General features: G+C 40.6%; 1 protein-coding gene across 10 annotated transcripts in view; it reads right to left on the bottom strand.

Moving 5' to 3' along the window:
• Kalrn (kalirin, RhoGEF kinase) overlaps positions 1-23,615 on the bottom strand; it is a 638,378-nt gene that overhangs the window by 294,124 nt on the left and 320,639 nt on the right. For all 10 annotated transcript variants that reach the window (XM_013515182.1, XM_005386537.1, XM_005386534.1 and 7 more), the window contains exon 11: positions 3,531-3,722. In XM_013515182.1, coding sequence (XP_013370636.1) covers positions 3,531-3,722 — 192 coding nt within the window. The remainder of the gene's footprint in view (positions 1-3,530; positions 3,723-23,615) is intronic.

Genomic DNA, 23,615 nt, shown 5'->3' with positions numbered 1-23,615 from the left:
TGGTTGGAAGTGGTTGGAACTTGCCTAACATGAGTAAGGCTCTGGGTTCTAAGCTCAGCACCCTGAAAAATACCAGTTTAGATTTTGGAAGATAACATTAAGGATTATTCCTGATTATAAATTTAAAATATCATTGAAAAAACTTGTAAAATGTAAAAATATTTTAATAGGATCCATAGTATTCTTAACTTATTGCTATATTTAATTCTAGTCTTTATGAGTATGATCTAAACTGTGATATTGTGATATTCAAACACTCATTGCTGAATATGTGGATTTATGTATAGCACAGGTCATTCATGTCATTAGTGATCTCTGGTGACTTCTAATGACTGTAATATTTCACCACCTACATGCATTACGATTTGCTTAACAAATCACTCACTGTGGAACATTTAGATTGCCTCTAATTATTCAAGATTATGACTAACACTGTGATGAAATGATTAGATAGTTTCAACTCTCTCTACCTACAAGGCTGCAAAGAATTTACAAAGCAGGGCCAATAGGATTAAGTGGACTCTTTAATCTGCAGAAGAAATGAGCCTGGAGGTTTTCTTTTTTCATATCTTCCTTCTGTTTCTTCTCTGATCCTGATTAGATTAAATCTTCTGATGTGGAAAGTAGGCAAAGGTAAAATTATGAACTTCAGCCTGAGGAGTCATAGAAAGTCTAGATTAAATCATTTATGAAGCTATTCAGTTCTCACTCAGAAATCTCTTACAAAGGGGCCTGTTACTTCATGAAAACTACACCCTATGCTGGTATTCTATTACACACTGGCACTAAGGCAAAAACTCAGCAAACAATTATAAAAAGAAGGAAAAAGGTAAATGAAGTAAAGAAAGAAGGACCTCACCAAAACTAGGCAGGAAGAATTCTTACCAGTATTTATCAGCAAAACTCAAGGCCACTTTACCAAAGCTGAGCAGAAGATTTTCCCTCCCTTTACCTCTATTCACTGTGAAAGGAAAACTCATCAGACTTGACTGCTAATATTGTTTTAAATAAAAAGCCAGCAGGCTTCATATAAAGTCAAGAGGAAAGAGTCCACATGAATGGCCCTACTATCAAACAGGATCCACACTTACCAAAGTTTGAAAAGTACAAAGTCTTGAGAAATGTTAAGTAGAATATGGAAAAACCAAACCCCAGGAGCTTTTCACTAGCACATTAAAGGATGCCCACTTCTGCTATTAATAATCTACTTCTGTCTGCCAAGCAGGTCCTACAGAAAGTTTCTATTGGTGATTCAGATTCCCCACCCATACTCCTTATTTTCATTGTCCACACAGTCAAAGCCAAAGAACTGGAATGGATGAAAGATGTGGTGGAATGGGCCTTTCCTTCTCCTCCTTTCCCCTCCTCTTTTCTTTTTCTTAGGAGAGATTATTACTTCCCATTGTCGAGAAAGCCTAGCAACACTTTACATTTTGCATTCAAGATCTATCTCTTCATAAAGTCCCTGTAAAGAGGAAAAAGAAAAGGAAGAGGAGGAAACAAGAACAGAAGAAGTGTAGCAGTTAAGAGTCCAAGTGTGTATAGGTTGAGTGTCCCCTAACGTAAAATCTGAAACCCAAAATGCTCTAAAAATCTGAAACCCTCTGAAACATCACTTTAGATTTCATATTTTTTACATTAGGGTTGTTTAATCTGTATTTAGAAAAGATGGATGAAATCTCAGCTGACAAACTCTATAATCTTAGACAAGTTATTTCCTTAATATCCCTCATTTGAAAATATATCTAATAAAATCTATATCCATAAGATCATGAAGATTACAGAGATGACATATGTTGAGTATCTGACAAATAATAGATACTCAAATTCTTAAACAATCACCTGGCATATACTGTGTAGTTACAATGAACCAAATCTTAGGCTAAATAAATCATCTATACTACTTTAGGTTTAATTATTATTATTACTATTATTAATAGCAAATAAAGAAAAGAAAAAGGAGACAAAAAGAAATGGATCTTGGGTTTACAGTAGAAACACCAGGGACCTTAAGGGGATCAAGACCAACTGCAGCATTTTGTCCATGAAGAACTCAGGGCTGGGACACAGTGACTCACACAAACTCATATAGTTTTTTGGCAATATTTGGACTAGACACAGCATTCCAGCCACATGTGCAGAAGATAGGACACGTAGCTAGAGAGGATTCCTGGAAGCTGGGGCCATCCTTTAGGAGTTGTACTCTCACAGAGACCTTGTTCACAATCTCCCCACCGCCAGTGCCTGCAACCCTCATAAGCAGCATGACTCCTGTTCATTCATGCTCATAATTAAAAGGGAATACACATGCCTTTGGTTTCTGAGACCATCGTTAAGAATAGAGTGAACCACAAGCAAGCAGACAACCAGGCAGGAAGCCCTGGATTAAAGTTAATCCCCTTGCTTTACAGACACTCATCAGAGAGCAGCAAGTCCCATGGAGAGGAAGTAGAGGCAGCTTCTGGGAGCTCACTAGGCCTTCATCTGCCTGGGGAATCTCAGTTTAAAAAAGTTTATCTTTTCATGTTTTTTCTGATAGGTGCTGCAATGGTTCAGATCTGTTCCTGCAAAGTGTCAGAAAAGCCTGTAAAGCAGTAACAGCCAGGATTCTTAATACACTCCCAATATCAAAAATCAATTTAATTAAGTAGGGTTAATTTTTTTCCCAGGCAGCAATCAAACTTTAATTAATACACTATTAAAATGAATTCCTGGGGGAACACAAGCATGCAGACATGAACTGAATTCATCTGCCAAGAGTGTTATTGAGGAAGGTGCTAAGTGGGCTTCCTTCCTGGACGCTTACTCAATTTCAGAGTACCCCCCCATTAATCAGAATTGAAAAGCAATCACAGGTTGGCCCCCTCCTCCTTTCCAGAGGGCCCTTCTGCCCTGCTAGTCACTTAATGAAATCTGCCTCCCCTCCCATTTCTGCTCAGTGAATGATTTTGTCTGGGATTTAAGCCCAGTTGGCTTCTTCATGCATGGAGGGCTTCTCAGTCCTCCTTCCTTCACTGACTGCCACCTACATCCAAGCAAGGTGAGCCGTAACTTTAACCCCCTGCCTCAGACCTCAGGAAGAAGACCAATTCCTGTTTAAAAATCAATGAAGTAAAATCACACAAAACACTTAGGAACTCTGTATGCGCCTTGTTGGTAGCAAAGGTCCCTGACCAAAGTGCTGTGGAATTGATTTCTGACCCTCAGGAGCAACCAGGAGAAATGGGGAGTGCTATGCAGTCCTCTTACATTCTCTCTTGTAGCAATTATTTCTATACCAGGGAGTCCCGAATTTCTCCCACTGCATACTAACTGCTCCAGCAGATCCCAGAAACTGCCTGTTTCCAAATTCTCCTGTCTTTCTAGAGATGAGGGGATGAAATTTTGCTCCGTTTAATAGAGTCCTAAACATAGGTTATCAGGAGCAAACTGATAATTTCACCAATATCTGGGAAGACTAACTCCCAGGCCCCAGAACCCTGCTGGGATCTCGGATCACTTTACTAGGAAGCTGCCCTCTCTCCCCTTACCTCTTTGGTGTGTGTGTGGAAGGAGACGGACATGTCTAGGAGAAGCTTTCGTTGCTCCACCCTGCGCACGAAGTCCTGGATGCGCACCTCCAGGTGTCGAGCTGCCTTGTAGATCTCTTCTGGGTCACATTCCCCCGTCTGAGCCAACTGCTCCGCTGCTTCTAGGAGTTTGTCCGCATTGGTGTACGTATTCTGCCAGCAACAACAGTGAGGCAAAGTCAACTTGCAGTCAGGAAGTGCGCTTCGCGCCTTCCTGCAGCCCACCCTGAGGCTCCCCACACGAGCTGGAGTGGAGGGGCGGAGGGGTGGAGGCACAGAGCTGTCAGCTTTCGGATCTGGCACCGTGGTGCTGTGCACGGATCTGGCTCTCCGCCTCGCAGCAAGCGAGCAGCCAGGCTGCTCGTGCACACGGGCACTAGTTATGAGCTTCGCTTGCCTCTGGGGTTTCTCAGAAGTGCAGCGCCCCTGGAAGGAGGCAGGAAGACCTGCGAGAACTTCCATGCCCCTTTAGCTGGTTCCTTATTCCCTACCCTCAGGAAGTCCCATCCTTGCCCTTCCATCTCAGGCTTGTAACTGCCTGAGTTGGAAATAGCACATCCACAACGATGGAGTGTGTGTCTAACAAGAACACCACGGAAACACTAACTTGCTTGCTTTGCCTTTTCCCCAGAGTCCTGCAACTGCGGGTGTTTATCTTTCTTGGAACAGAGCTATCTCTTTGGAGGGGAAAAGGTAGCAACTCTAAGCAGCTGATAGGAGAAGGTGGCCACAGCCAGGGAGTACATGCAGGTCATTCCCCGTGCCCAGTTAAGGCTGAATGTGTGCAAGAAGCTGGAGGCTGAGGGAAGTCTGGTGATTTTGCTTATGATGCTATGGCATTACATGAACACACATATGTACACACACACACAACTTCCTCAAACCCTATCTGTACACACCATGGTATTCTCCAAGCCATTTTAAAAGGCAACTGACTTGCATTATTCCTTAGAAGTCAGCATACTAGTTATCACATAATAGCCATGTACGTAACTTCTTAGCAGGCTTTTTTTTTTTTTTTTTTTTTTAATCTAACACATCCTGAAGGGAACTGACAACTCAGGTGAGCACGTGTTTCTCAGCATCCCTCCAGTTAGCACACTGCTCCGCAGACTGGGAGATGGGTGCTTACTGCAGACAATGTGAATCTGGAAAAAGAGGTTGTCAGTGTCAAACACCGAGTGAACAAGGAACTGATCTGGGTTTATGAACAATGGCTGTGAGACTTTGCTTTGCCAGTGGAGACATGGCTTCCACATCTTTGTGGAATATTTTGGAATCAGTTGAAGATCTGGATGTTATGGGATGAGTTGCGTACATCTCCCCATTCATGTTAACCTCCTGACTCCCAGTATCGCAGTATGTGGCTTTACTGAGATATGATCACTTCAGATGCAGTTAAGTTACACTGAAATTAAGTCATCTGGAAGAAAGTAAGCCCCTCATCCAATGTGCCTGGTGTCCTTATTAAAGAATACTATGCAGAGACTTTCGCATGGGGAAAACATCACTCAAAGATGAAGGCAGAGCCTGGGGATGTCTCCCAGAAGGTCAAAGTCTGTCAGCAATGCACTAGCAGCATGAGAGAAGAGCATGGAGATTTCTCCCTCATACTCCTTGGAAAGAAGCAACACCTGCCCACACCTTGGTCTTGGACTTCTTTTCTCTACAACTACAGGAAAATAAATTCCTGTTGTTTATGTCACATAGACTGTGGGGCTTTGTCATGTAGCCCTAGGGAACTAACACACTGGGATTGACCTTTCCAAAGGCTGCTGGCCTAGCCTCTGGGCTGTACAGACACAGAGTGTGAAGCTGGGCAGGCCATCAGCAAAGGCTTGTCTTGGCTTTCAGGAATTCCCAGGGAGGCCCAAAGGATCCTGAAGGAATGTTACCTGATAATCAACTACCAAGGCATATACTATCCCAATTCTGATGAGACAGAGCTGAAAAGGAGGAGAAACCATTTGGCTCCAACTGGGAAATTCATGGAAAAAATGGAGCAGCCTCGTGTAGAGAAAGAGATTTTTTCTACTAGTTAAAGAATGTCAAGTCCAGAAAATAACTAAAAGAATCCACTTAGAGTTATGAGGAAATCATATGGAGAGATAAGGAATGACAGGGAGGGAAGACTGCTGGGCCTACGGGCCAAGTTTAAAAAGACAACTGTGGAGTTGGTTACAATCTCTACTAAATAGGTCCATGTTCCATGAGATTGTTTTTCAGGATTCCTCAACTCTAACTTAAATCCCAGGAAACCTCAGGAATCTCTCAAGAAACCTAGGGTTACAACTTTTTATTTTCTAGACAATAGATATAAATTTGCCACACAGCTCAGAAAATAAGCTGGTTTGTGAGTTCAACTTAAGACCAATAAAGGATAAATAAAACGTAAAACTGAAGTGCCTATTGCATGTAAGGTGACCAACTCATTCCAGTTTGTCCAGAACATTTCTGGGTTTACCACAGAAAGTCCTCTGTCCCAGAAATCCTCTTGGTCTTGAGAAAATTGGGGTGGCTGATCAACCTAACAGAAATCTCACATTGTCAGTGGCTCACAAGTAGAGATGCATATAAAAATGTATTCTGTCTCAAGGAGTATAAAATTAGCCTTGGGAGAAACAACATGACAGCCCATAAAATGGGACAAGCAATATAATAACAGATAACTAGCAGCTAAATTTTCTTTATATGATATTATGCTCAAAAGAAAATGAGTAAAAACTGGGAATAATAGTAGCTAATATTTACTGAATATTTTTCACATGCTGAAAAGCATCCTAAAGACTTTTACGTGTTTTATCACCTTTAATCCTCACAAGAACCCTATGAAATTGATACAGCCATCAGACTCATTTTAAAGGAGAAGAAACTTCTAGTCAAGGTCACTATAAAATGAGGGCATCAGGATTAAAGCCTTGTCAAGCTCAAACCATTATACTCCCCTGCTCTAGCCAGAGCATAGGCAGAGGCCTGAGGATAGGTAGGACTTAGCAGAGAAGAGGTAGTGGCTCATAGGCAGAACTCTTGTGCCTAGGCTACTCTATGTTTATCCCACACCACATCCGTTACCATGCTCCATGACACCACGTGTCTCCATGCTGTCTCCCTAATGGTCTCTGAGCTCCTTAAAGCAGGGTTCCATGTCTTATTCATCTCTGACATCCTGTGCAAGGCCATGTGGCTGGTATACAGCAGGCACTCAGTACGTGTTTGTTCAATGAACAAGGTCAGAAGTGGGAATGAGCATAGCATGATTGGTAAATTGAGTCAATCTGACTAAAATTGGAGAGTGGCAGGAAATTAGACTCTGCAAAGCAGGGAAGAGCTGGGGGACAGATTTATATGGAGAAGGAGACAATACAGACAGGTGAGAGGGCAACAGGTTCTGCACCAAAAGCTGGACTCCCTCCTCCATCTGTGCCCAGCCTCCTCCCAAATACTACCAGAAAGAGGTTCTAAAAATCTTGATCCAGTTACATCTTGCTGCTACTTAAAACTGTTTGGTGGTTTTCCATGCCTTTGGGTAAAATGCCTTAGCATGGCATGCAGGGCCCTTCTTTATCTGACATCTCCCTATCTCCCTTCAGCTTCAACTCACACCTCCCTCACTGGAATCAGCCTGTTAAACTGCCAGACACTCATACAATGACTTCTGCCCACATGCCTTTGCATACACTCCTCCTTCTGCATGGGAGGCCCTTTCCTTTACTTTTCTACTTGATCAACTCTTCTTTGCCTTTTAAGACTCAGCCTGGGCATCACTTCCTCTATGAAGTCTGTTCTCCAACCCTCTCTGCCCCAAACCTGGCTTAGGCACCCTTCTTTGGGCTTGAAGAGTGATTCCTTCCTAGGTACTTGTTATATCCTAATGCAAAACTTGACTTTCATCTGCCTAGGGGCAGACAGTGTCTGTCATCTCTTTTCCTTAGTGTCTAGGACCAAGCAAGTGCTCCATAAATATTTAGTCAATGAATTCATAAATGATACATTGATTCAACACTTGATCCTCATCAATTATTTGGTATAAGACTCTACATGAAGAATGCATATGCAATTGTGAATTCCTGTTTGGTTTCCTTTATGTCCTGGCACAACCTTAAAATAAGACTGTGTTTAGAGAATATCAACTAAAATATTACCAAAAGGGTGTACTGAGCCCTGTCAGTGCTCCCAAACTGGGGCAAGGATTACGACAGACTTATGCTCACCAAATAAACAATAGCTACTGCCTGAGTACCAGTGTTGGCCTCATTCTGAGTATAGCTCTTAGGTATTCGCTGGTTTCCCAGCTTTCCGGCCTCTGCCTTGGATTTGACACCCTATCAATATTTCCTAAATCATTCCAAAAATTGGTTTTGAGAACTAAGCCCTCAGCCTCTGGGACTTTCAGACAGGAATTGTGGTTACCAGGGCCCCTGGGTCAGAAATTTTGGCCACAGAGATAGCTGTACTTTCTACTATTCCCTCCCCAAGCTCTCTATCCCTGTATCAACCAGGTGATTACCCTAAATAATTTAGCTTTGAAGTCTAACTTCAATCCCCTACTGCACTCTTGGCCCATTACTTTTTTGTTTTCTCCCTAGGGAGAAAACAAAGCATTGTAGGAAAATTAGTCTAAAATATAAGAATTCTACCTGCAGGAAATAGGGTTTTTAAAAGTAAGATGTGGGACAGAAAGTGAATAAAGCAACTCTTGAGTCAAAAGTCAGTTTCCTCAGTAACAAGTTACCTCCATGGCCTGAAGATGAGAAGAGATGAGGCCTATAAGTCACCTTTCTTATTCAAAACAAGCAGTGTAGACTGAAGGGCAGGCTGATGGAGGACCAGGAAAGACCTCCCTTACAGTGTTTATTTGTGAAGGCCAGCCTGGCTGGAACCAACACAAGGTGAGGAGACAAGAACAGAAGCATATGTAATGGATTTCAGGGAAAGGTAACACATGGAAAGGGAGATAAGGAGGCCTGGGCATCACGAGAGGGCAGACTTATCTCTGGTTCTTGATGTGAATGAAGTGTACCAGTCAAGATAATGTTCAAAACTTTACATCTGAAGAGTAATTTATTGTGAGCAAATGAAATCTCTTTCACATCCCTCCCTTACCCTCTCTGGGACAGATCTGGAGAAGATCCACCTATTTGTGAGAAAACTGAGACTGGAGAAGGAGCCACCTAAAAGGGTTAGAGATAATAGTATGTGACACTCACACAAGGGTAGCAATAGTACCTGTTCCCACCAGTCATCCTGAGAAACTCATGATTCATGGGATATTGGGTAGAGTAATCAGAGGCAGTGGTAAATAATATCCCTAGGCCAGTGGTAGTGAATGTACGGTATGTGTGCTACACTGCTGGTATGTGTTTGTTTGTTTATTTTTAATCACTGAAAGCTCTGAAAGGTTCACCCTCACTGCCTTAAGCTAAGCACTGTTCTGGTCTTGCCTAACAAATTTTAAGTAAAGACCTAAAAGCATCAAACTTTTCCCAAAAACTTAACTGTGTCCCAAAAAGCTTAAGAATACTTATAAAAATACAGAAGTATGTAACAACTAAAATTTTGTAAAAATAAAATTCACAATGTCGTATCTAATAAAAGTTATCAAATATACAACCCCCCCAAATATAACCTATGCTGAAGGGAAAATTCAATCAACTAAAATTGAACCAGAATTGACATATATGTTAAAAATAGCAGACAAGGATTTAAAAATGGTCACTACATCTGTGTTTTATATGTCCAAACAGTAGAGGAAAATATATTTTGAAAAGAAATTTGCACTTTTGTTTAGTTTTTGAGACAGGGTCTCACCGTGTAGTGCAGGCTGGCCTTCAAATCGCTTATATAGCTCAGCCTGGCCTCAAACTCACAGCGATCCTCTTGCCTCAGCCTCTCGAGTATTGGGATTATAGGCATGTGCCAACACACCTGGCAAAAGTTTGCATTTCTTTTTTTTTTTTTTTGGGTTTTTCTCCAGTACCGGGAACCGAACTCACGACCTTGCGCTTGCCAGGCAGGCGCTTTTGCCGCTGAGCTAAATCCCCAACCCCAAGTTTGCATTTTTGAAGATGATATAGTGAACTATGTTAACGGCAGGTTAGACATTATAGAAGAAAAAGTTACCAAGCTTGAAAACAACAATAGAAATTAAACTGAAATGCTGAAAGAATAAAGAATTTTAAAAATTAAACCACTGGTAAGCTATGTAACAATTTTAAGTAAACCAATGTCCATGTAATCAAAATCCCTAGGGAAGGGAGAGGAATGTAAAAGTTATTTTAAGAAATAATGGGTAAAAAGTCTCCAAATTTAACAAAAACTATAAATCTACAGATCTAAGAAACTCAACAAAGAAACATAAAGAAAATTACACCAAGGCACATAAAAACCAAATCAAGTGCAGAGAAAAAGAAATACAAAAAAGAAAATCTTAAAAATAGGCAGAGGAAGGATATAGCTTGGTAGTAGAGCACTTACCTACCCATGGGTTTGATGTTTGATCCCAAGCAATGATAAGAAAAACAACCAGAGAGAAAAAAAAAAAGACATGCTACATACAGAGGAATAAAGATAAGGGTAATGGCAGACTTTTCTTATCAGAAGGACTGTAACCAAAAAACAAAACAAAACATAAAAACAGTGGAGCAGCACCTTTTTTTAATGGCTACCAGACCATTCCCTCTATTGCTTATGTTAACCTGAGTTGATTTATTTTTTACTCACAATCAAAATAGTCTCATTAAGAGCACAGAATATGTTTGTATCATTTTTAGTATTTGTTTGTTTTTCGAGACAGTCTCACTATGTAGGTCAGGCTGGCCTTGCATTTAACTACAAAGCCCAGGCTGGCCTTGAACTCACCATGATCCTCCTGCCTCACCCTCTAGAGTTATATCATCTGCCAAAGGCAGAATGATATAACTCTCAAAACAAGCATGATGTGACCCTTCATATAATTCTTGCTACATTAGTTGAATAGAGTTGACATCTTTATAATTTTTAATATTTCTGTTATAAATATGATATAAATTTCAATTTATGTAGCTCTTTAATCTTTCAATACAATCTTGATATTTCTATTTAAAGAACATATGCTTTCTTGTTATACTTATTGCTTCTAATTTAAAATTTTTAAATAGTATTTATTTTTAAAATTTTATTTTCACATGCGCATATAAGGTATTTTGGTATTAGGAGAAATCTCTTTAAAGTAATTAAAGAAATAAACCTCTCAAACTAGAATTCTATGAAGTATACCATTGGAAGGTTCTCATTCTATATGTAAAATGGTATCAGTTATAGATAATTATGATAAGTTAAAATACTATGACTCTCAAGCAACAATTAAAATAACAAAGAGTTATAGCTAATAAGCAAACTAAGGATATCAAATGAAATCATAAAAGTATACTCAATTAATCTAGAAAAGGCAGAAACAAGGAGAAGAACAAAGAACAGATGAAACAAATGGAAAAAGCAACAAGATGAGAGATTTAAACCTAACAATATCAATAATCACATTAAATATAACTTGTCAAAAAACAACAGAAAGTTTAGATTATCAGACTGGAAAAAAATCAGGTCCCAGCTCTATGGTGCCTATGAGGACACACTTTACTTTGAATGTAAAGATATAAGTAGGTTTAAAGTAAAGGACAGAAAAAGAGCATGATAAAACTAATCAAAATAAAGTTAGATAGCTACATTAATCTCAGACATAACAGATTTGGGAGCAAATAACATTAGCAGGGAAAAGGAGAATCATTCTTTAATGTTCAAGGGGTCAATTCATCAAGAGGATATACCCCAAATGTTCATGTGACTAATAACAGAAGTTCATAATCTGTGGAGCAAAAACTGATAAGCCTGCAGGGAGCAAAAGATAAATCCATGATTACAGCCAGTGGTTTTAGTGACCTCTCTCAACAATTAATAGAACAAGTACATAGAAAGTAGTAAGGATATAGATTTGAACAGTCTCAACCAACTGGAGATAATTGACACTCATAGAAAACTCCACTCAACAACAGCAGAAAGCTATTTCTTGGTACCAGGAATCAAACTCATGACCTCATGCTTGCCAGGCAGGTGCTGTGCCACTGAGCTATATCCCTGGCAGAAAGCTATTTCTTTTCAAGGGCTCAGAGGACATTTACCAAAATAAACCATATTTTGGGCCATAATGGCAAATTGACAGGAATGAAGTCAAACAAACTACTTTTTCTGACTATAATATGATTAAATTCAAAATCAATGCTAGAAATATCTCTGGGAAATCACCAAATTACTGGAAACTAACACATGTCAAAGAAGGCAGTATCAATTAATTAGGTGTCTACAGGACACTAGGCTTTTTGTCTACATTATTTCCAAGCTTTGGGGTCAATCACGAAATAGGTATAATTAATTTCATCTTACAAATGAGAAAACTGAGGCTCAGAGAGTTAAATTAACTTATTTAAAGAATATTACCTAACTAGAAAATGGTTAGCTAGGCTTCTCTATAACCTCAAAGTACTTTTTCTTGAGCCACATGCTCTCCCAGAATGCAGAAAAATCTCTAATATTTTGCAATACACTTACTTGTATGCCTTTGATTTAAAAATTATGACAATGTAATTGGTCACTTATAGCCACTTTTTGTTGTATACTTTGAATATATATAAGTTGTTTTCCAGAAAGAAGTATCTTCTTCTTGCAGAAAAGGCCCTATTCACTCATCTTTTCTTTCTCAACTATTCATCAACGTACCTACTGAGCACAGTGCTCTCCTAAATACTCTTGGTGCAGCCACTTGTCACAAGGGAGCTTCATAGTGGATGTTGCCCTTATAATGCAGGCACTCTTCAGTTTAAGAACAGTGGGCTGGGTGTGGTGGTGCACACCTGTAATCCCAGCACTTGGGAAGCTGAGGCAGGAGGATCACTGAAAGTTCAAGGACAGCCTAAACTATATAGCCAGATCCTGTTTAAAAAAATTTTTAAAAAAGACAGTGATCTGAACATTTTATTGTAAGCCACATTTCCCAGTTCCATTTAACACTGGAAAAATGTTTGCTATGTAAATGTGAATGAGGTTACTGTGACAAAATAAACTCAGCTGAGCATATAATATGCTTAAAATATAGTATAGATATAGCACCTCATCTAGAATCAACAAGGATAATATAGGACAGTGGTAGCAAACCTATGACACAAGTGCCACAGGGGGCTGTTTGTATCACTGAAAGTTCTAAAAGGTTCACCATCACTGATATAGGGACATATTTCTTAGCTTTCACCTATGGTCACCAAGTACACAGGTCTCTTACACCCACTGGCTCTTGCTGGGGAGGAAGGAATGGGCTCTGATAATGGAAAAGTGGTTTACGGTGGCGAGCAGAGGAAGGAAAGGAGGAAACTACTCCTGGATACCAGTGATGAACAGACACACCATATCACAACTGCTGGAAGGACACCATCTTCCTATGTGCCCTGAATAGCAGAATTAACAGTAGTTGCTTCTATTAGGGCAACTCATATGTACAAACACAGGATATCTAATGAGGAATTTTAGCGAGATACAGCTGTAGCTGGAGATTCTGTAAATATCTGTAATTGGGATTGATAACAAAAATATCACATGGCAGATGCAAATACCTCCCAACACAAATAGTGATCCTTGGGAACCCAAATGCCAACTTTATCACATTTGTCTATAAAATCATCACCCTTTCTGTTCTCATGCATGTCTCTACTCACTGGAGAATGTTTTCCTCTTTATATCTAAAATGCACCTTTTCCTACAAATGGCATGTTTTCAGAGTTTTAAATTTTAAAAAAGTTTTATCGTCCTATAAACTGTCTTAGTCTGTCTTTGCTACTATAACAGAAATACCCACGACTAGGTAATTTATAATGAACTAAAACATTCTGGGTCACATTTCTGGAGGCTGTAAAGTCCAAGATTTGGGGAGATGGCATCTGATGAGGGCCTTCCTGTTGTATCATCCCATGGCAGAAAGTAGAAGGACCAAGAGAGATCCTTGCCCTTTGATATTGACATCAATCCCATCCATGAGGGTAAAGCCTTATACAGTATTCCAATCACCTCTTAAATGTCCCATTATTTAATGCTATTACAATGGAAACTGAATTTACATTTAACATGAATTTTGGAGTGGACAAGCATTTGGAGTGGACAAACCATAGACTAATTTTGTGTGTTTAAGAATATATTTAGGCTTGTAAGATTTGAGGGAAGAATAATAGCTGTTCTTCACTAGGGTGGTCTCCTTTCTCTGGCTGTCTCTCGCTCCCCCCACCCCCAACTCTCTTGAGATTAATTCTCAGGCTTTATAAATGCTAGCTAAAGACTCTATCACTGAGCTACATCCTAGCCCTGTTCTCTCTTTTGCTCTCTTGGGACTGGGGATTAAATCCAGGATATTTACACTGTGCTATAACTTCAATGCCTTTTATTTTTAATTTTGAGACAAAGTCTTGCTAATTCACTGCCAAACTGCCTAGGCCAGGCTTGAGTTTACGATTCTCCTGCTTCAGTAACCCAGAGTGTTGGGATTACAGCATGTGCCACCAGATCTGGCTTCAATTCTGTCTTTTAGTGATTTCTTTTCTTTCTTTCTAACTCTCAGCAACCCTCTTCACTTACATATTATGCTTTAAAGGTGTTTCTTTTTGGCTGTAGAATATCTAGTCACCTTCAGGCAAGGAAGCCAAAGAAATAAAGAGAGATAATTGTTAGCATTTTAGCTATTTACTATGATAATCATAACAGTGAAACACCTTGCATCTGGATCAAAAGGTGTGACCCATCCCAGAGTTTGCCAATATGGCTAATAAGGTATGATGGAACAGGAATTATCAGGCCCAGCCTGCAAGAAAAGATAAGCCCAGATTCCAGAAAACAACAGTCACTCTCAACAGAGTGAGAAACTATGCAGGGAAGGACTTTTGCCTGACCTCTCCCACCTACCCTTGGAAGGCACAGAGAAAGCAATAGAAGGCAGATGCAGAACTGAAGAAAGGTGGTTCTCAGAGAACCTGGGCTGGTACTGCAACTGGAACACAAATAAATTGGTCCAGAGCTGTTTCAGGGGACAAACCAAAGAGAAGAATAGAAAGCAAAGAAAACTGAGTAACTAGTGGCTCAAAACCAGGAGCATGCTATGCAGAGAAAACGCTCTGAAAATCACAGAGGGAAATGCCTTATTCTTTTCCCACTGAACAGGCCCTAGATGTAGCCAGCTGGCATCTGCATTGCTGCTGGGAAGCAACTCACCACTCCTGGAATTGGATAACAAAATCTCTACTTCTCTGATACCCTTCCCCTCTCCATCCTTTCCCTCTTCTATTCGAATTGGCAAAATTATGAAAGTAAACACTAGGAGACTATGGACAAAAATATGTTACAAGAAGACAGACATGAGTATTCAGAAGTGGATACATAGAATACACAGTGTCCCTGGCCCTATAGGAATCTGTTCTTGCACAGAATTCTTGAAGCTGGAGAAGTAAGTTGGTGAGCTACATCCCCATGGAACAGAAGGCCACCTGCCTGCAGGGTTTGGCAATCTGAGGAGGAGGGCATATCCAAAACAATATTCTCTCCTGAAAGATGTAACTTTGTGGTGTTGCTGTTTTTCCTGTTTTCCTATTCTAAGTTTGGCTGTCTGTGGGAGGCAGTGGGTGGGAGAGGAAGAAGGCAGGGTTTGGGAGACAAGACAGTTGGCTTGAAAATACTGCTGAAAATGGTGGAGGCTGTAGCTTTATTTTTCTCTTTTGCTCCACTCCTAAAAGAGAAAACGGCTGTGCCTGGTCAGGGAAATAGGAGTCAGATGATAAAGTGACCAAAGCAGAGGGTTGGTCTCACCCTTCTGCTTCTCCCTCAGTTGGCACAGTAATACTTCAAGCCCCTGTGCCACTTTTCAGATACAAACAGTCCACTGGGTCCAGGCCTGGGCATATTTTATAGATGTGTAGGGAACCCACGGCCTCTAACCCAGGACCACTGACCATCTCAGGTGGTACTCCTATCTACTTTCCCCCTTTCAGGACTCTGAACTCTTTCCACCTGTCTCAGCCACTCATGCTGCTCTAACAAAATACCTTAGACTGGGTATTTTTTTAAATAACATAAAAAAGTATTTGTTGTACTCAGGGTTTACAATAGAATACATTTAATACAGGACACATAATTTATAGGATTATTTTATAATATTCACCCAAAAAGTCAAATGCAGAAATGTGCAAGCAATCTGTCCATGCATAGATACCCAAAGGATCCAGCTGAGGGCCTGGATCCCACAGCAATGTCCTCTATGAGTCCAGCTGTAGACCTAGGGCCCATGGCAATGTCCTCCCTGAGTTCAGCTGGAGGCCTAGAGCCCACAAGTGTCTCATGAAGGTCTGTATCAAATATCTGCCCTGGGAAGGCCGAAGGTCAGTGGTGGAAGCTAGAAAGTCTGCGCCAGTGGGATAAAGGATCTGTGCCAGCAGGCTGAGGCATCTGCATTGGAGCCAGGAAGCAACACTCAAAGTAAAGACCAGAGTTCCCCAAAGAGAACCACACCCATCCTCAGCTACATCAAGGACCAGAGATCTTCCAATGATGATAACAGCTGAGTTCATATCAGGAAAACCAGCACGACAAACTTCTCCAGGAGGATCAACAGCACACCATCTTCCCCTCCAGTTCTCCTTTTTATGCTATTGACAACAAAGGCCCTCAGGTAGGCCTTCTGCACCCAGAAACATGCTGATTCAGTTCAGCTGGGTGTTGCAAGGTGATCATTAGTTACTCCACCACAGTACTGCTTATAGTTCTGGAGATTTAGAACTCCAAGATCAAGGTGCCACCAGATTTGGTGTCTGTTAAGCGTCTGCTTTTGGGTTCATAGATGGCACCACCTCGTTGTGGTCTCCTATTATGGAAGCGGGGGGTCTAGCTAACTCTCTAGTGTATAATCTCATTCATGGGACCTGATCACCTCCCCAACCCCACTTCCTAATATAATCACATTGGGGATTAGTCTCTAATACACAAATCTAGGGGAGACAAATGTTCAGGCCAGAGCACCACCTGTCCCCATTTTTACATTAGCTAATCTCCCTGGTTAGTTACCTAAGCTAATCTCCCTGGTTGATCTACAGATTATATAGAAGAATTTCTCAGCAGTAATACTATTCACATTTTGGGCTTGGTAATTTGCAGGGGCTCTTATGGGTTGATTCTGTCTTTCAAAAAAGATAGGTTAACACTCTCTCAGTACCTAAGAATGTAACCTTATTTGAAAATAATGGCATTGCAGATGTAATTAGTTGAGATGAGATCAAACTGGAGAAGAGTAGCCCATTATGCAATCTGACTGATGTTCATAAAAGAAGATGGTCATGTGAAGAATGGACATTTTAAATAGCCATGTGGCATGAGAGCCAAGACTAGAGAAATGTAGCTGCAAACCAAGGAAAGCCAAAGCTGCCAGTAAACCACTAGAAGTTAGGAGAAAGTCTGAAATATACTCTCCCTCACAGTCTATGGCCATATCTCCCTGAACATACCTGATCTTGGAAGCTAAGCAGGGCCAGGCCTGGTTATTACTTGGATGGGAGACTCCCTCAGAGCCCATAGAAGGAATGAACCTTGCTAACATTTTGATCTTGGATTTCTAACCTCCAGAACTGTGAGAAGACTTTTCTTTTTTTTTTTTTTTTTTTTTTTTTTTGGTTTTTCTCCGGTACCAGGAACCAAACTCACGACCTTGCGCTTGCCAGGCAGGCGCTTTGCCGCTGAGCTAAATCCCCAGCCCCATGAGAAGACTTTTCTATTGTTTTACTCCATCTAGCCTATATAGTACTTTCCTATGAAAGCCCTGGGAAGCAAATGTAGGGCAGAGTCCTATCAAATGGTACAAGCCATCTGATGGAACAGTCATGCATGTGCTACCAGTGGTTCAGAGCTCCCTGCCAGTGAGACATATAGAATACAACCCTGTCATGAATGTGTTAAATCACTCAATAAGGACAGAGTCCAAACCCTGGTGTAAAATTCTGAGTTGAGAGAGATCCAATCTTAAAATGGCTACAATCTTTGAATGAACAGTGCCATTCACATGCTAGAGCATCACTGTGGCACCAACCATGTGCTACAGCATCATGGAGTCGACACAATTATGTTTTTGAAGAATGGTGACTTGAAGAAATGTTCCTGACATAACATGGAATAAAGAAATCAGGAAAGCATAGCTCTAATTTTATTATCTATTAAAAAACAATTACTAATAATGATAGCTGTCAGTTGGGATAAACTTATAAGTGTTTTATGTGTGATAAATTATGTTATTACAGCACGTTACAGATAGGAAATTGAAGCTTAGGAAAGTAAAAGAATTTGCATAAGCTCTCATAGTGGCAAACAGAAATCACATGGGTTTGATCTCAAGCAAAACATTCTTGGTATCTGCTGTGCTGAATGGGAATTTGTCAGTAAGTATTAATTGTGGTTATCTCTTAGTGACACTAAAGATGAATGTTCTTCACTATTTCTTTGTTTTCCAATTATCCTATGGTGAACATGTATTAATTTGTTATCAGAAAAAATGGAAAAATCACTTAAAATATAAAATTATATGTATGGATTTCTTTAGAAACCGCTCTAAAAGTAAACTGAAGATTTTGTATTTGTTTGCTTATTTTTTATTTGTAATTAGAAATGTGTGATTGTCTTAGAAGGGAGGGTAGGGAGTACACATAAAGGGATCAGTAGTCTTTTTACTGGCAGGTCTTTGCAATGTTCTACTTGGTGCTACAAGAAAAAGGAAATTTCTTCAAAACTTGAAAAATACAAAATAAATTTTAAAGGAGAAAGGTAAGGATTCAATATTTTTTTTTCAATCAACAGATGAGTAAGAGAAATAAAGAAATGTCATTACAAATATATTTATCTTTGAGAGGGGTTTGTTTGGGAGATCAGGCGATCCTAAAGACATTTGTGCCTGACAAACCACAGTGAAATACACAATCACAAAACATAAAATTTCCACAGCCCCAAGAAGACTTTTAATCTTCCACAGTTTGGACTTCATGACATTGCTCATCACAGCTTAAAAGAAACATGCTTTTGGTATGACATATGTATACAAAAAAAGACTGAGTTAGAAGGAATCAGCTATGCAATCCTAGAAATTATTCTGCCTGGGCACAGTGCCAGCAGCATATGCTCATGACCCTGAGGTGTTTTCCTCAGCAGTAAGAAGTAAGAGGCTTGTTAAATTTGAAAATGCTTAAAAGTGAGGCAGACTTTGGCCTAAAGCCTGTGTCTGAAATGGGGCTCTAAGTTTCAGTTGAAAGGTTCCCTCCCTATCACTATCCTACAGATACTAAAAGCCTTCTTGCCCGTGGTACAGAGTCAACAGCAGCAGAGAGCAACAGGCAGGAGTCTGGTCTTGGGTCCTTCTATGGATGAAGAAATTCTGATAGCCCTTTAAATAAGAATTAGCAAGACACAGATTGAGTGATTCAAAAATAAAAGGGGTAATAGGAGAGGTCCAGAGCGGGAAGACTCATGCTCTGTCCTCCACTCACTGGTTGGTTCACTCTGGAGTGACGGTCTCAGTGTGGCTTTAGAAAGTCTATTCACCACATCTCACCTTCACCAGGTGTACTGTTAAAATCACCACCATAATCACCTAAGAGAAATATAGGAAACAGAGCTGCTCTAGGGCTTGCAGGGAGTGACACATTTGGCTCCAGGAGCTGCATCCCCCAACCTTGGCCCCCTGAATGCAGCTCAGTCCTAGAACCATACTTTAGTTTGGTGAGGGGAGAGGGAAACCTTGAAGAAGAAAGGAAAACCTTAGCTTCTGCCACAGGACCTAGCAGGGTCTCTACTCATCATTAAAATCAAGGAACACTGCTGTGATCCCTGAGGAATCACACTCCATAAATAAGGCATGGGAATCATGAATTGTATTTCAGAACTGTATTTTATTTAGCATCAGTAAAAATGAAACTTGAATTTTGAGCAGGAGGTCCTTAGGGTTAAGTCTTGGTTCTCTATACAATTAAATTATGTAGAACAATTCATTCTCCAAGGACATGAAAGAAATGAGATGTGTCGCAAGTACAAATTGATGATATAATGCCAAGGGCATGCTAGGTAAAGGAGTTACCAGGGCATGATGGAGAAGCTGGAGGAAGTTTTCAGAAGGAAGTCATTTTTTGTCTTTGGGATTTTTTTTTTTTTTTGAGGCAACTTTAAAATCTAAAATGTGAAGCCAAAGGGAGTAATCTAAAGAAGAGAGTTGTCATGGTAAAGTTAGAGATCTGGAAGTCAGGAAGACATAGGGGGCTTGGTAACAGACTAAGAGAGAAACAGTACTGGGGCTTCTCCTTCAAGTCTGGCTGGTGATGGAAAGCTTGCTGTGGAGTGGCTGATCTGTCCTCACAGAAGCACAGTTTGAGAGTCAGAGAGCCAAGCTCTATTCTCACAGTGGCACAGCCCATAACAGTGGCTGTCTGGTAGGGAACAGTGGGGAAGGGCATGAAGGAGGCAGACAGGAGAGAAAGAAATAAGAGGAAGGAGATCTACACTGAGAACAAGGCTACCTGCACACCCTTCTCAAGCAGAGCTGGATTCAGAAATCTGCCCTAAAAAGGAAGAGACATCACACTTCCATCAAGGCCTGTTCACCACAGACTATTGGCCAAGACCCTGGGCCTCTGAGACCTCATCATCTTCACTTTTCAGAAGCAAACAACATGTTCTTCCTGTTTCCCTTTCTTAGGACAGCAAGTGAAGAGCCTCAGTCACTGAAACATTTCCTCAGAGCAGAGAAGTTGTGGGAGATCATCTCCGCACATAACACCTTTAGGGAAATGGTCACAATCCAGAGAGCTGGACACTGGACCACGGGGCAGGAAAGGGTCATGGGATTCAGGCCCACATCCACCTCATTATTCACCTCATTATGGAGCACTTACGTGTTTCTAATTTGCATAGGCCAAGAGTACATTCCATGACTACGGACTGTACCCATAATCCCCACAGTCAGGAAAGCCTAAAGCAGAGACCATAAGGAATTCCATACAAACCAAAACTCAATACCAAATGAGGCGAAGTAAGCAGATGGGTTATATGAATGGTGAAAAAATGAGTAAGAGTGAATTAGTGGGGAGACAAGGGCTAGCAGGACTTGAATAAATTAACAGGACCCTAAATGTGCAAGAGCCAGCGTAGCCCCGACTGTCGGTGAAGGCCAAGGCATGAGTTGCAGCAACAATGCCTGCTATTGAGCAGGGCATTGATTGTAAGCAGGGATTCCCTGTTCTCTCTCGGTAGAAGGACCTATAAATAAGCAGAGAGGTCTAAATACAAAGCATCATGGTGTTTCCATTCATAACCACTTTGCCCACAAAGTCTCAATGACCTAAACTTATATAAACACCAGAACAAGAAAGATCCTCACTCACTGAATCATTAGCCTAGAATGTGGAAGGAATCCTCAGTAATCCAGTTAGCCTCAGAATCTGGCCTGTGAGCAGTGAAGAAGCCCATGGTGTAAAGAGTTCAGTTAAACTCAGCGACCAGTCAGCACATTCTCTTTCTTGGGAAACTCCCACTTTGAGGCAATCTCATTAATCTCTTCTATTTCTTTAGTTCCTCTTTTCTGAGTGTGTTCCAAATATGAGTTCATCCACTATCATCATATGTCCTGAATAATAATGGTGAAAATTTACATTTGCTCTGTGTTCTAACTTAAAATGTTGTCAGATACATGATTTTACTTAATGCCTATTCAACTCTGATTGAACAGACATTGCTTCCATTTTATAGATGCAAAAACTGAGATTTGGCAAGGTTAGGTAACTATATATGTAGGTGGGGTAGCTCTGGCCTTCCCATGTAGGTAGTCCAATCCTTGAATCCATCCCACTGAATCTTGTACCTATACAGGGAGGAGAGTAGGAAGAATCTGTAGCTGTTATTCTGTAGATCTTTCAAATGGCCTTCATGCAAGACACAAAGAACGGAACTGGAGAATCCAGAAAATTGTCCATGTTCAGATCTTTTGTTGTCACGTTGCTGGGTACCCAGAGGACATAGTAGAACATAATTTACTAGAGTAAATACCAAACTTGGAACCTTTCTAACTTTATAAGATTTAAAACTTTCACCAGAGTGACACAGATACCATGTGGATCAGACCCAAAGTCCACATCAAATAACCCTATCTGCTTTATATATATATATCTCTCAAATGTGACCAAATCCCTGAGGCACTAAAGAGTCCACAATTTTAAGCAAAGTCCAAGCCTCATGAAGAAGGAAATTAAAAATGGAACATGCACATCACATGGATCTGGAGTTTCCTTTTTAGACTCTCTCACTGCCTCCTTCCCTCAGTGATATTTTCAAATTTTAGGCATGTGATGGACCCAAGTCCACCAGAGCTATTTCAATCCATCTTTGGCATTGTTGAGGCTAAGGCACACTATGTTGTACAAAATAGCTCACAGTGTGAAAGACCATGGAGTTGTGTAACTAGAGCTGAGTTGCCAATATTTTCTGTTAGTGGCTCTTAAGATTGTAGAAGGAAAGCTGCACTAGGTTCTACTTAAACCCAAAGGGCAGTGCCTTGGCATGGCAGTGCATTTGTCTTGTGAATCCCAAGATAAATACAGGCACCAATCCTGATGATGCTTGAATGTCCCTGGGTATTGGGAACAGGCCATAAGAACCTAGCTCCCTGTTCCCCAAGCCTGGCTTCCTTTTCAGGTGGAAAAACTCAGATTTGTTCCTGTCAGAACTTGGCAGTGAGTGTTCCTCCTGTTAAAAATTTATTCCAAACAAAATTGGTTCATGAAAACACCTCTAATTGCTCATTGGCAGAAGAAAAAAAGACATAGATCTGCCTGATGAGTTGTTCTGGTTGATGATGTATGTTTATTTATTTATTTTTTGTATACTATAGCTGCCCAAAACCCTTTAATTCAGGACTGTTTGGTGCTGGCTCCTTATACTTATTGCTTATGCCCGCTGCCTCATCCATCTTCAGGTTCACAAAAGCCCCTACCTTTCACCCAGGTACTCCTGACTCACCCTCACCCCCTGAATGCCATAGCCGGAAAGTACTTGCCTCATAAAGGTCTTGCATGGGGAGGGGGCAGAGGAAAAAGGGAAGGGGGGCCTAGAAAACACCACCCACCTGAATGGACCGCAATTGAGCCAGAGTCAAGGGCTGTACCCTGTACCCACTTTAGGGAAGGGCCTCCCTGGAGAAGATGGGAAAGGCACAAAGGAAAAGGAGAAAGAGGAAGAATGCTTAGAAAGAAAGGAAAGAAGGAGGAGGATGACAATGACCAGAAAGAAAAAAAAGGCTACAAATGTTAGCAATATCAAGCTCTCCCCACCATCACTGCCAATATCACTACCTCCTGTCCCAGTCAGGTTTCTGGCTTAGAAGGTCTTCACAGTGCTGTAGCATGCACACTTGAAGAACCAGAAAGCCTTGGGAGGAAACTTGTAAAACACCATTCTCTGACACTTTCTCTTGGAAAAAAGATTCTCAACACTTGGCTCAAACCCAGAATTATGTTCCAATGCTTATTTTGCATCTCTTTACATGTAGTTGTACATGGTTTTAATAGCCTATTAAATACTAGAACCTGGAAAAGAATAATAGTCGTAATATTAAAGATTTCACCAAGAAAGAGAAATATCATCATATGTATGTATTATCATGGATATATTATTAAAACAAAAACTAATTATCAAATATATCCATATAGATATAAATATCTGGAAGAATAAACACTGAGTATTAGCAACTGTCAGACAGTTGAGTGGGCGGATTATTTTTGTTCCTTTTCACTTGTCTGTATTTTGTATCTTGAAATGTAATTAAAAATGAGAGAAATAAAAATAACACAGAAACTTCCTTTAAAAATAATTAAAAAGAGGGGCTGGGGATTTAGCTCAGCGGCAAAAGCGCCTGCCTGGCAAGCGCAAGGTCGTGAGTTCGGTTCCCGGTACCGGAGAAAAACCAAAAAT

This window comes from Chinchilla lanigera, unplaced genomic scaffold (genome assembly GCF_000276665.1).
Source record: "Chinchilla lanigera isolate Chin_1 unplaced genomic scaffold, ChiLan1.0 scaffold00026, whole genome shotgun sequence".
In the NCBI taxonomy this organism is placed as follows: Eukaryota; Metazoa; Chordata; class Mammalia; order Rodentia; family Chinchillidae; genus Chinchilla; species Chinchilla lanigera.
This window is presented reverse-complemented; position numbering and strand designations above follow the sequence as displayed.